The 12491-nt window shown below is 56.0% G+C and overlaps 1 protein-coding gene across 1 annotated transcript in view; it reads left to right on the top strand.

Annotated features, from left to right (window-relative positions):
• GRIK3 (glutamate ionotropic receptor kainate type subunit 3) overlaps positions 1 to 7827 on the top strand; it is a 97678-nt gene extending 89851 nt beyond the window's left edge. The window contains exons 15-17 of the mRNA XM_025215865.1: positions 5032 to 5254; positions 5490 to 5740; positions 6423 to 7827. Of these exons, the coding sequence (XP_025071650.1) occupies positions 5032 to 5254; positions 5490 to 5740; positions 6423 to 6617 (669 nt within the window). The 3' untranslated portion in view covers positions 6618 to 7827. The remainder of the gene's footprint in view (positions 1 to 5031; positions 5255 to 5489; positions 5741 to 6422) is intronic.
• Positions 7828 to 12491: the final 4664 nt, after the last annotated feature.

Below are 12491 nucleotides of genomic sequence, written 5' to 3'. Positions count from 1 at the left end.
GCCTGGGAGCAACCAAGCGGTTTCCCTTCGTTGACCCCTTGCAGCAGTGCAGCGGCTCCTATCTGGGGCAGGGCAGGGCAGCACGGCTGCAGGGGCGCTTTGTTCACTCATTTGCCCAAAACAGCCTGTGCGCGTTGAACAGCAGCTCCCTCCCTCCTCAAAGAGGCGTTAGCATCCAACCGTGGCTCAGCAAGGCTTCGGTTTGTTTTCCAGGCTGGCTGATGAATTCCAATCAAACTTAAAAATAATTACTTAGCTGTTAAGATCAATAGGTGATGGGGCAGCTGATTAACTCCAAAGCAGGCCCAATTAATGGTGTTCTTTAGTGACCATCTATTTAATAACCAAGTCATCGCTGTGTGCATTCAGGAAGCCTTTGATTCCCATGAATGTACTGTCTGGGGTGATACAATAACGTAAAAGGGATTTGCTTCCTATGCAATTGCAATCTCACCCTCATTAGAGAGGCTCTTCTTTGAAGTGTGACCGGAGGCTTTCAGGGGCTGGGGAGGAGGAGGATTAAGAGCATGAGCCCATGACAGTTTTATCTTGAACTTTTTCCATTCCTCCAGCCCTGCAAGGCGGGGGAGTGCCCTGTTCACTCAGGCTGCTCCAAGAAGTCGCCTTCTAGGATAGGGAATTCCTGCCATACAGAAGAAATAATAAAGACCATGTCTCAGACCTCCCTGGGCACTGCTTAGCTGCCTTTGTCTGCTGCTTACCCCTTGGGAAGGGGTAAGGGACACCGCCCCGACCTCTTATAGACCCACACACTTACTTCCCCACCACCTCTCTCCTTGCTCAGATTTGCAGTCAGACAACCGCCAGTGGTTAGGCGACAATAGCAATATTGATTACTACTTAGAACAAAAGGAAACTCATACAAGTGCTCAAGACCTTATACCAGATCTGATATACTCTGTATTATGTTCTGGGTTTACTGTTAATAATGTATGGAAGAGCTTTTCACATTGACAATAGTCATTTTTTAACTGGGTCTTTATTTTTCCCACTACCCCGTGCTATGACGTTCAGAGTCGCAACAGGTGCTTCTTCACTAGAAAAAGAAGTGTGCTCCTAGCACACGCGCGCTGTGATGCTGGGGTAGGTAACACAAGATAAAGCCCCAGGGGACACGAGGCAGGTGGTTGTTGGAAACACTCGAGCAGATCCACTTGGGCACAAGTTATCAGGGTCAAGGGAAGCCGAGCTCCCCACAGTCCAAGTGCTTTATCTTTGCTAGGATTTTTCCCCATGTTAGTTTGCTCATCTTCGTTAACACAAGATAAGAACACACATTTTATCCTGGTGAAGGCAGTGCAGTAGCTCTCAACATCGTTAGAGTCAAGGCGCCCTTCGGAAAACGCCAGCCGTGGCTTTCACTCCTTTCCTGATCGCGGAAAGCCGTGCGGTATTTCTTCTCTTGCAAAGAGCTCAGAGCCCAACACGTCAGGAGGGTTTTGGCTCTGTGGATTCCTGTTTGCAGTCGTGATCTCGTGCATCACGTGTAGTTGTTTGCACAGCTGGCAGTGCCGATGCTGTGCGGCTCCCCACGGCACCCCCAAAAGGATCGCGCAGCGCCCCGGTTGAGAGCCATGGCTCTAGAGGCGTTATGGCTGCAGTCGCGGCGGTGAAGAGAGCAGGAGGGACAGACGTGGAGTGTGCTGACGAGTTGGACGCGGCAGCTGTGAGGGGCTGCTCCCACACCCCCCACACGTGTTCTTCCGAGTGGCTCCGGGGGGGGTCCCTGGGTCTTGCTTCTGTTGGTTCATTGAGCCTGAGCGAGCCACTGTAAGGAGCTCTTGCAAAACCAAGTGCACTCATCAAGGCGCGCCGTAACGACAAGGACGTGCTTGCCATTGACCCCGGCTCATGCTTCATGCTGCAGACCGGAGCGGGGAGACAAAAGGTCATCGCCATGCCCTTTCCCCCTCCTCCAAGTGGGCTCCTGAGAGGGGCACGAAGCAGTAGAGCAGCAGCTAGGGGAAAAAACCCAGCATTATCCTGTCATTTCAAAATGCAATTAAGTTCTTCCAGTCAGTCAAGGGGAGCGATTTAAGGAGAGAGAGGAGAAAAATGGTTTTTCTGTAGCAGGGCAGCCTGTCGCATGTAATTTAAGTTGCCTGAAGAGCTACAATGCCTCATGCAAGTCCTATTAGCTTCACTAAATGCAGCGTATTGATTTTTTGCCAGTGTACTTTGCTGTGTGCTTCAAACTGGGAGGACGCGGGCGCCGTTAAGGAGCTCTGTGTCAACATCCAAGCAGCATTCGATGCAGAGGGAGCGAGGAGGGGAGTGCTCGTGAACTCCGAGGTCGTTGCTGCGAGCTGTATAAATGTTAAACAAGTCTTTATCAGCGAGGCGAGAGTGCTATTCATTTCAATTACGCATTGTAATGTGCAGATATTTAATAATCCTCCGAGGGCTGAGTTTGCTGCTGCTCTTTCAGGTTCAATAGACAAAACACATCGAGTTCAACGCCCTGGGCCAGTACAGGAGCTGGGGTAAAACTGCCCATCCCGCGGCGGCTTCCTGGGCCCCGGGGCCAAGCGGATTTCTGTGGGCCGCGGCAGGATCTCACCCAGGCTGAGCGTGCAGGGGAAGCAGCCTGAACGGAGCGGGGGGCTGGCGTCACGCCCTGCCTCCTCGTGCGATGCACACTCTGCGGCAGACCCAGTGTCTGACCAGACCACATCACACGCAGAGGGGTGAGAGGGCCGTGCAGTCTTGCCCCAGCTCCTGTGCTGGCCCAGCTTCGGCCCAGACCCCGGGCTGAAGGTTTGGCACAAGCCTCCGGGTGTTTTTGCAAAGGACACAGTGTGCACGTTTGCCCGTCTACTCCATCGTGTGTGGCAGAGGCTGCCTGAAGTCTGCTCCTCCCGGCACAAACTTTCCTGCATCCTCTTCCTCTGGCAAGAAGCAATTCAACCACGGGAGGAAGCAGCTGGGCTGGTCCTGCTTGGAGCCAGGTGTGGCCCAACCCTCGTTTTCCACGATTCAGTGATCCTAACAGACAAGTGGCGTGGTAGGAAGGAGACCTGTCGCTCATACCAACAGGCTGGTGTTATGTGCTGAGCCCTGAGTAGAAGCCTGGCCTAGCCTGCACTACCGACCCCGGGGGTGTCATCCTCCTCGGCCCCGCTCTGCAACACCCCCTGCCACTACCACGGCTGCTGCTGTTGCCACGAGGGCTGCCTGGCTCCTGCAGAGAAGCACACGCCTTGCAGATCTCGCAGTCGGAGGTCCCGTCCCTGCACAGATTTGCGTCCTTGCACCAACGTGTCACCAGCGAGTCACCCCAGAGCCCTGGGCCACTGCCAAAAGCCTTCCCCGAACACTGGCTTTCCCAAGCTGGCCCTCAGGCCGGCCAGGACGCACGTTTCAGGTGCTCGTAGGCCGGGTTTTGACGAGCGACAGCGTCCATACCAGCGGTTGCAGCGTGCAGAGCCGGCACACGTCGCTCGCGTAGCGTGTTGGTACTCCCCTTCCCCATCCATCACCAGCTCTGCTGTGCAGCATTTGGCAAGGTGGCTGCGTGATGCAGTGGGCTAATTAGTGCATCCACCAACCATATGGAGGGCTGAACTTGGACTTCCCTGAGTGCACTCACATCAATCATGAATGAAATGGCTGCTCTAGACATGCACACACACTTGTGGCTGCAACAGCGTGCCTGGCTGTGAAATGAAGGGTGCGATTGCAACCTGTGTCATCTCATCACACCCAGGATTGCTTCAAGCTCACCCGCTTGCATGTGGTAGGAGCTGCTCGGACGCAGCCAGTGCGTATTTCCGGGGGGTCTGCAGGGGGAGGTTGAAACCTGGGCTGCTCCAGCTGCTGCTAACGTGCCCTGCACGCTCACCTCTGCCTTACAGGAGCCAGACGGGTGTCTGAGGGTCCCACCTGCGCACGCTTCCACGCACCTGTCTCACACGAAGGCACCGGCTGTCACTGCCTTTGGTTACAGCCTGCATAACAGACAGCTCAAAGCGGTGAACTTAACCGCTGAGCATCACGTTTAAAACGTAATGCAAAGAAAACACCTCATTTCTTTCCATCCTAACAGATTTTTGAATGAGCAAATGAAGATAAAAATTCATATAATATGACAGTCTGGAAAACACGCCGTCCTTCTTCTCATAGGATGTCTGCTGTTAGTGGAATAGCGTCCTTATTCGTCTTTTTTTTTCTTCTTAGCTGTTGCAAAATATAGCAGATTCCTCACTAATGTTTCTGCACATCTGTTTGTGTAGCAGCGTTAAGCTTTTCTGACAGTTATACGTATCTCAGAAGGGATACAGGCTCCCTGGTGATGGACAGAAATATAATGAGGGACGAAAGCAGGAAAGAGAAACATGCTCGCAGAAACAGCCCCTCTCCCTCTCATTGGGTAGCAATGCTCAGAGATAAGCAGCATTCAGGCTGGAAACCAAGTGATTTAACAGACATGTTGATAGCCTGTCACAAGAGCAACTTCTGCAGGGCATCGAGGCCGGATGAAGCCGGATGCATTGCTGTGACATGTATTTGTAGTGAGCTGGAAGTCCTCGTGTGCCGCGTACACGCAGCACCGGGCACGAGGAGGGTCCCGAGAGCCGCATCAGTCCATGTGGTTTATTATCCGAGGAGTTAAGGCCTCGAGGAACCGCCTCATGCCCCTGTGCTGCCGTTGGGCGGGGGAGGATTGGAGGTGGTGCTGGCTAACACTTGCTGATGAGCACAAAATAATTGGAGATCCTCCAGTGGAAAAAATGCTACTAAAAGGTGTAAAGTGCTGTCAGCAGCGGTTAGGATTGTACCAGCTGTGGGACCCGGTCTCTAAATCCCATCCCCGTCCTTTCCCCGATAGCGGGCCCTCCCCGACCGCAGCCGTCGCTCCCGAGCGCAGTCCCGCGTGGTTTTGTTCTCTGCTGCGGCTGGATCTCCCGGTACAACAGTCACGATCTGAATGTTTCTGTCTCCCGACAAGCAAAGATTAATCCATTTTTGGGGGGCGGGTGGGGCTTGGGGGGCACATTGCTGTCGTTCCAGAAATCCAAGATCTCCACGTTTGAAAAAATGTGGGCTTTCATGAGCAGCAAGCCGTCCGCCCTCGTTAAAAATAACGAGGAAGGAATCCAGAGAACCCTCACGGCTGATTATGCCCTGCTAATGGAGTCGACCACGATTGAATATATCACACAAAGGAATTGCAACCTGACCCAGATTGGCGGGCTAATTGATTCCAAGGGCTACGGCATAGGAACTCCCATGGGTGAGTGACAACGTGCAGTTTGTATACACAGCCTGGGAGCGGAGCTACTTAGCATGCAGGCAACAGATGGGATCCAGCTCCTGGTTCCCAGGCGGGTGTTTCCGTGCAGCAAAGCCCGCGGTGTCTGCCTGGTGAACGGGAGCGTGACCGGCCCTGCTGCGAGGACTCGCGCTCTCTGCAGCGGCCGAGTCCCGTCCGTCCTACTTGTGCGCTCCGTTCCCCCGTTCTTCTGCAGGTTCGCCGTACCGGGACAAGATCACCATCGCCATCCTGCAGCTCCAGGAGGAAGACAAGCTGCACATCTTGAAAGAGAAGTGGTGGCGAGGGAACGGCTGCCCGGAGGAGGAGAACAAGGAGGCCAGCGCCCTGGGGATACACAACATCGGGGGGATTTTCATCGTCCTCGCGGCCGGCCTGGTGCTCTCCGTCTTCGTGGCCATGGTCGAGTTTCTCTACAAGCTGCGCAAAACGGCAGAGCGTGAGCAGGTATGGGTTTTCGTGGTCTCCCTGCCCCGGGGCAAAGGTGCTGGCTGATCCGCGGTGGGTCCACGGAGGCTGGGGCCGTGCCCAGGGGAGAGCACGGTGCTGCTCTCTCTAGTCCATGGGACCTGGATGTCTTGACACCCCGAGTCTCGCAGGGCTTTGCCTCCAGGAGGGGTCTGCAGGTTGTAGCTGCCGAGGGGCAATGCTGCTCCCCTGCCAGCAGGCAGCCTTGCAGGCCATGCAGGGGATTCAGCCCATGGCAGAGCAGGGTCTTCCACCCCGGGGCCTGCTTGGCCTCTTTCTAAGTGCCCAGCGGGGTTGCATCGTAGTGCGTGTGTGTGCCTATTGATCAGACTTGCACCCTCAGAAACTGGGGCAGGCTGACAAAGAGCAAACCCACCAGCAAACCAACCGCTAGCCAGGCACGCGTTAGTCCCAAAGGCCAGGGCTCGGCGGGCTGTAGGCGAGCTCCTGCCCCAGGGGGTATCCCTGGCACCGCTGTCTATGATCCTGTAGCTCCGGCCAGGCAGCAAAATGCCCCCGCATGCAGGGAGAGCCGGCAAACGGCTTGCTTGAGCCCGATGGACTGAGCCCGCGTGCATGCCCCTGGCAGGAGCGGCGCCCCGAGCCCGCGGCCCCCGTGTCCCCGAACGCGTTGCTGAGAGTGCTTCTGCTTTGCCCGCAGCGCTCCTTCTGCAGCGCCATGGCGGACGAGATCCGGCTCTCGCTCACCTGCCAGCGGAGGGTCAAACACAAACCCCAGCCCCCCGTCATGGTGAAGACTGACGCGGTGATCAACATGCACACGTTCAATGACCGGCGGCTACCGGGCAAGGACAACCTGGCGTGCAACACCGGATTGACGCCTGTGTTCCCGTAGGGCTCGGGGAGCCGGGACGGGACGCCCCCTCGACGAGGGGAGAAGGGATACAAGTACATTCACAACAAGCCTGGTTTGGTTCAGTTTCAAGAACAAGGCCTTTAAGACACAACTCCATCAGTCACCGGACTAGGGACGGGAACTGCAACGCATGGGCTGTAACCGGAGCGGGGGTGTTGGGGGGCTCTGGTTTTGCTTGGGGGGCAGTTTGGGGGTTTGGCTTCATTTTCTTTTCTTAGAAAAGGCTTTGGCCCTACACGCCTCATGGAGACCAAACCCTGATGTTTGCACACACGAAGGCGAGCGGGAATCAAGCCAAACGGACCCGCAGTGGATAACGAGGACCCCCCTCCCACAAACCCAAGGCTTCCTTTAGCATGGCAATAAAAAAGACCCGTTTTTGTTCGTGCCGGCGTGGAACGACGGACCGTCCGCGGGAGCACCCGTTCCAAGCAGACACACAGCACACGGCATGTCCAGGAAGAGGAAAAGAAGAAGAACCGGCGGTCAAAGCCGCCCCCTTCTCTCAGCGCCGCTCGCCGTGACCCCTTACCTCAGCGCTGCGCGGGCTGTGCGTGGCCAGTTGCAGGAAGGCCACGCGCGCGTGCCGGGAGAAGGCCAAAGGGGTCTTGAGATATGTCAGAGATAACAAGGGGCCGAGATCTGGATCCGCGGCCCCAGGGGAAGGGACGTGGGGAGCTGCGCCCAGTGGGAAGCGACACGCGCTCCCGGGTGCCCGGTCTCCGCACGCTGCCCACGGCGGGCTGCGGCCCCTTCCCCGCTGGGGCCACATGCAGCTCCCCGTCTGCCACAAAGGAGCGCACGGTGCTGGTGAGCCTGCACACTCACTCCCACGTGAACAAGAAGGGAAGTGCGAGAGCTGTCTCCAGAAAGCCAGTGCCACTTGCACCAACAAACCGGACCGCGGTGAATAATCGGCCGTTTTGCGTTGGTGTTCACATCAGGCGGCGGCGGCGGCAGTGGGGGAGGAGCGGTTGGTTCGGTATAAAACGAGCGTCTTGTTTGGGATATTCCCAGGACGTCCCAGGTTTCTACACAAGCAGGCCGTGCCGCTTGCCCCTGCCCCGCACGCGGCATTGCCCCTCGGGTCGTGGGTGGAGGGAAGAAAGGTTAAAACACCGTCCCAGGAGCCCACCCCGCTGCGCACCCCACGCGAGTTCAGTCCTGTTGCCAGAGGCCTGTGTGCTGTTTGGGAGGTACATCTCCGATTTTGTCCTCGGGCAGGTCACTGTTGCATTTCCTTCTCCCGGGCCATGTCCGCAAGCAGAGACAGGCGACAGAGAGACTTTCCTGCCAGGCTGCGGGGAAGAGTGCCAAAAGCACCGTCAGCTTTCCTTGAACTAGGTTAGGGTGCAAACCCAAATGCCAGAGCAGGGGAAGATGTCGTCCCACGTGGGTAACGTGCCGGGATAGCAATCTGCCGCAGGGACCCACGGCCGCCCGCGCCTTCAAGCCTGGCTCCAGACCAGCCCCTGGTCCGCGCCGGGCACGCGCCATCTCTGCAGCCGTGGGCTTCGCCTGGCCGCTCTCAACCGAGCCAGGGCTTCCTGACGCAGCAGAAGCTGGCTGCCAAACCGACCCAATTTGCTGTCCTCGAATCCAAAAACACTTTGTAGAGAGCTTGCCCGAGCCCAGAGGAATGGAGCTGCTTGTAGCTGGTTTAAGACACTTAATAGTTTTCCCTCTCCTGGATTTTCCCCCTTTTTTACTTTTTTTAGCTTCCAAAGCAGTGATTAGATTGGGCTCAGAAGCAGCAAATGTGCAGCGCTGCTGTTTTGCCCTGGAAAACTAAGCTTCTTTGGCTTGGGTTTCATTTTCCCTGCAATAAAACGAAGGTCAAAAAAAGCAGTAACACAGGAGCCTGGAAGGAAAGATGCTAATCTGTATTGTCTTCCCCCCAGGTAAAACACACGCAGAAAATTTACTGTGATTTTCATATTTTTCTTTTTTGTAGAAGCCATTAGAAATGAGAGGGGAAAGGTGGCAGGCTCCTCTCAGCCGGCTGCTCATAAGAAAGGTGGCAATTTCCGAAATCCCGCTCCCGCCCGCCGGGATGGACGGAGGCGTCCGTGGAGCCTGGGCTCTGGGGCCCGCGCGGAGAAGACAAGCCCTCCCCAAAGCCACGCGCGGCTCTAGTGCAGCCTGGCAGACGACAGCTGCCGTTCCCGGCGGCAGGCGAGGACGCAGCAGCCCTTCTCGTTTGCCACCGTAGGCCCGAACGCGCGTTCGCATTTCCAGCCTCGCTCCAGTTGAGTTTAGACAACTCCTGTTCGTCTTTCAAAGAAACGGCTGACTTCAGATTCTGGGTTTCACGCGCAGAGCTTGCATCCCTGCGGCAACATCGTCTCTCTCGCTGAAACGATGAGAAAGGAAGAGCTATATCGAGAGCAGAAGGTGGCCAGGAAAACACACCTCCCTTTTCCAAGCTAGCAACTTCCCTCTGCACCTCTGAGCAAACGGCCCCGCTGCTCTGACACGCATTTCTTACATTTCCTCGGGGCTTTCCAAGCTGCAGGAAACAGTAGGTTTCAAAATCCAAGGGGAAGTTAAAAGCAAAGCCCGAAATCTTCTGGGTACCCACTTCTCTCTTTAAATGCTCAGAGCTGCAGAGAGGTAACAAAGCACTGGACAAAGCAGCTTCCCTTGTACTCAGAATATTTTTTTAAATAAATAAATAAATGTAACAACCGCTATTTATTGATCACCAACACGAGGCGAGCGCAGTGTCACTCTCCGCTGGTCCAGATTTGCAGGTGACCATCTGGTTGTTGCCAGCAAGAGAAATCCCTGCAGATTAACCTTTTCTCTCCTAACTCGACAACTGCAGTAAATTGGCCATGAAATAGTTACCTATTACACACCTCCAACCTGTGGCGTTACGTTAAAAATCCCGTTCATTAAAACGCGCGACACAGCAGCAAGCAAATGCGCCGCGCAGCTGAAAATAACACATGGGAAAGCAGAGGAAATATCCAAAAGCCAAACCTAGGTCGGACCGTGCATGAGAGACCAAAGCAAACAGGACCACGGCTAAGCAGCCCTGTCGGTGTGTGTTGCACACGCAGCAGACCCGGGCAGCACGCTGCTCTGGCGGGGTGGACAGCAGAAGGGTGCGGGCAGGAATATCCGGGGGCTGAGACGGGCGAGTGCCCGGGAAGCACTTGCTGTCACCTGGATGAATCTGGCACGAGACAGGTGCTGGATGGAGAGGGACCTCCCTGGCACAGGTAACAGAGGGCAGACCTCCATCTGCACTGACAGCAGAGAGGACGGGTGCTGTCCCAGGCCTAACCAGGGAGGAGGATTCCCCTGGATCACATCCTCATCCCCACCCAAGCCTGAGGCCGGCTTCTGGCAGTCACGGCAGGGAGAGGAAGACAAAGAGCAGAGTGTACGGTTGTTCCCAGCATATGCTGCAGACACACGTCTGCTCTGATAAATGAAATGCAGATTATCAGCGTGCCATCGCATCCCCTGCCGCCTGGAAACCCGCTTGCAACAGCAGCCAGGGCAGAGATCACATCCTCTTCTCTGCTGCTCCAAACGCTCCCGGGTGGGGACCGCGGTGGGCTCCCTTGCCCCTGCTCTGCTCACTGCACTGAGCAGCTTGCAACTGCAGTGTCCTCGGACTGTCCCGGCTGCCTCCCAGTGTCACGGATGAGATCCCCTGCCTTCCCGAGCTAGGCACGTCCCTGCCCAGATACTCGGCGTGAGCTGATGTTGCTCCACCGACTTCAGGGAGTGGCAGCAGGTTGCTGTTCTGCGTTAGGCTGGTCCGTTTCCAGCAGAGTTTAGGGATCGGTAATACAGTGTCCAACCTCCGTCGTGCTGCAGCAGCCCTGCTGAAATCGCTTTCAAGTTACTCCGCCTTTGCATGGCCGTAACTGGGATCAGAAGCCAGCCCAATAGGCTGCACAAACGCTCGGCGTGCATCAGCTGTTCACACCAGGTTGCCTGCACAATTGGACACACCAGTGTCTAACTGGGGATGAGCGGCAGCGAACTGAGAGCTCAGCAGAGATTTCACAGACATCTTTGGGATATGTAGAAATGTCAATCCAAAGGAAAGCCGCTTTGCAAGCCATGTTGCAACACAGGATCTTGCTGTCTGAAGACCACGGATAGGCCTCCACCATGTTTAAAATGCACCTCTGCAAATTCTGGAGGGGGGAAAGCAGCTTTTGGCTTCTAAGTTCAGCAAATGTGGGCTTCTACTTTGCTAAAAATGCTGCTGTCTCAGTTCGCAGTTGCTATCTCTTACTGTATTTGCTCTTCCCTTTTTGACCTCTATTCAGACCAACAGAGTAACACGAGGGTGGGCTTGTGTTTTGGGTGAGAGCGGGGTATACCCTGAGCCTAGGCTCCAGGAAAGCAGACCGGATATACAAGGAGGGGGAGGTATTCGTCTTTCCAAGGTGCGCAACTGAGTCGAGCCCTCCGGCAGGTGATTGTGGCAGGAGAGTCGGCCAGGACTGAGCCCCACGGTGTCTCTTGGGGCAGACATCAACCCAGAGCCACGCGTCCTGCACCGCCTGGCTGCTGCCCGGCAGGCCCGGCGATGGTCCTGCAGCACCGGTGTCCTGGCAAAGGCAGCAGCCCCGCGCGACGTGCCGACCTGCCGTGCGAGACCGAGTCGAGCCCACACGCGTGTTGTTGAACTTCCCCGCAGCTCCCCTGCCCTGGGAAGCGCCCGGCGGGCCGCGGCGAGCGAGCTGCCGGGATGGGCCGGATCCCCGCGCGCTGCTGGCGATGCCCTCCGCCGCCTAGCCCTTCCTTTGACATTTCTCAAGAAAATAAAAGACAAAACGACAACAGCAAAACCGGTCTCCGTGACATTCAGGGGATTTTCCTTTGTGGACATGCAGAATTTCTATGAATATAGGTTTTTTGTAAACATTTTGTAACGATTTTGGTTTCATAGTAACTGTGTTACTTGCGGATCATTCGAGGAGGACGTAAATACAATTTCCAAAAAAACAAAAACAAAAAAAAGAGAGGCAGAAAAAAAATTCTGATTATTTTCCTTTTTAAGACACTGTGATATATCAAAAGTGCACAGTTTGCTGTATGAGGTAATATGGTTTTAAATTTTAAATAAAAAAACCCACATTTCTAGAAAACAAAGACATGGTGGCCCCCTTTGTTTAAGGCTGCTGCTTCTCCTGGCTGACACGGGAGCCGCTCAGCGCTTCCCCTCACCTGCCCAGATAAGCATCCAGACATCCCCGAACAAAGCCGGGCAATCACCCAGCACCAACCCAATATTCTCTCTCACAAAGGTCCCCCCACCGCCCCGACGGAGGCAGCAGCGGGCTCCATGGAAACCAGGAGGTTTCTCCTCGTGCATGCGAGCGGGCACCGCAACGGGGGAGACGAGGAGAGCCGCAGATTGCTACCGAACAGGTGGGGAGAGGACGGCAGGCCAAGCCACACAACCGCGTGCGTGCGAGTGAGCGAGCGAGCGACGCCGAGACCTGGCGCTCGGTGCCTCTTGCCCTGCGTTTGGGCCGGGGGTGATGACTGATGAAGGGAAATACTTTAGGCTCCGTTGTGCCACCGTCTTGTGGGCTCTGCAGAGGGCCGGGGCGTGGTTAGAGCAGCCTCGGGGTTGCTCTGCTCCCTGCTGCATTTCCCAGGGAAACAAAGACAGCCTTTCGGCTACGCTCCCAAACCGCCCCGGGAGCAGGGCCCATGCAAACCCTCCCACTAGCCAGGCTGGGGAGCTTCCCTCTTGCAAGCAGCCCGAATCGGGGGCCTTTCGGGCTGGCGCGGCTCTGCGGGTCGCTCCAGTCAGTTATTCTGCGCCCCGAGTTGGGAGCCTTTCCACGAGACACCAGAGCAGCATGTCGCTGC

Source organism: Alligator sinensis, unplaced genomic scaffold (assembly GCF_000455745.1).
Source record: "Alligator sinensis unplaced genomic scaffold, ASM45574v1 scaffold964_1, whole genome shotgun sequence".
Lineage (NCBI taxonomy): Eukaryota > Metazoa > Chordata > Crocodylia > Alligatoridae > Alligator > Alligator sinensis.
The sequence above is the reverse complement of the archived record's forward strand: the minus strand, read 5'-3'. Positions and strand labels throughout refer to the sequence as shown.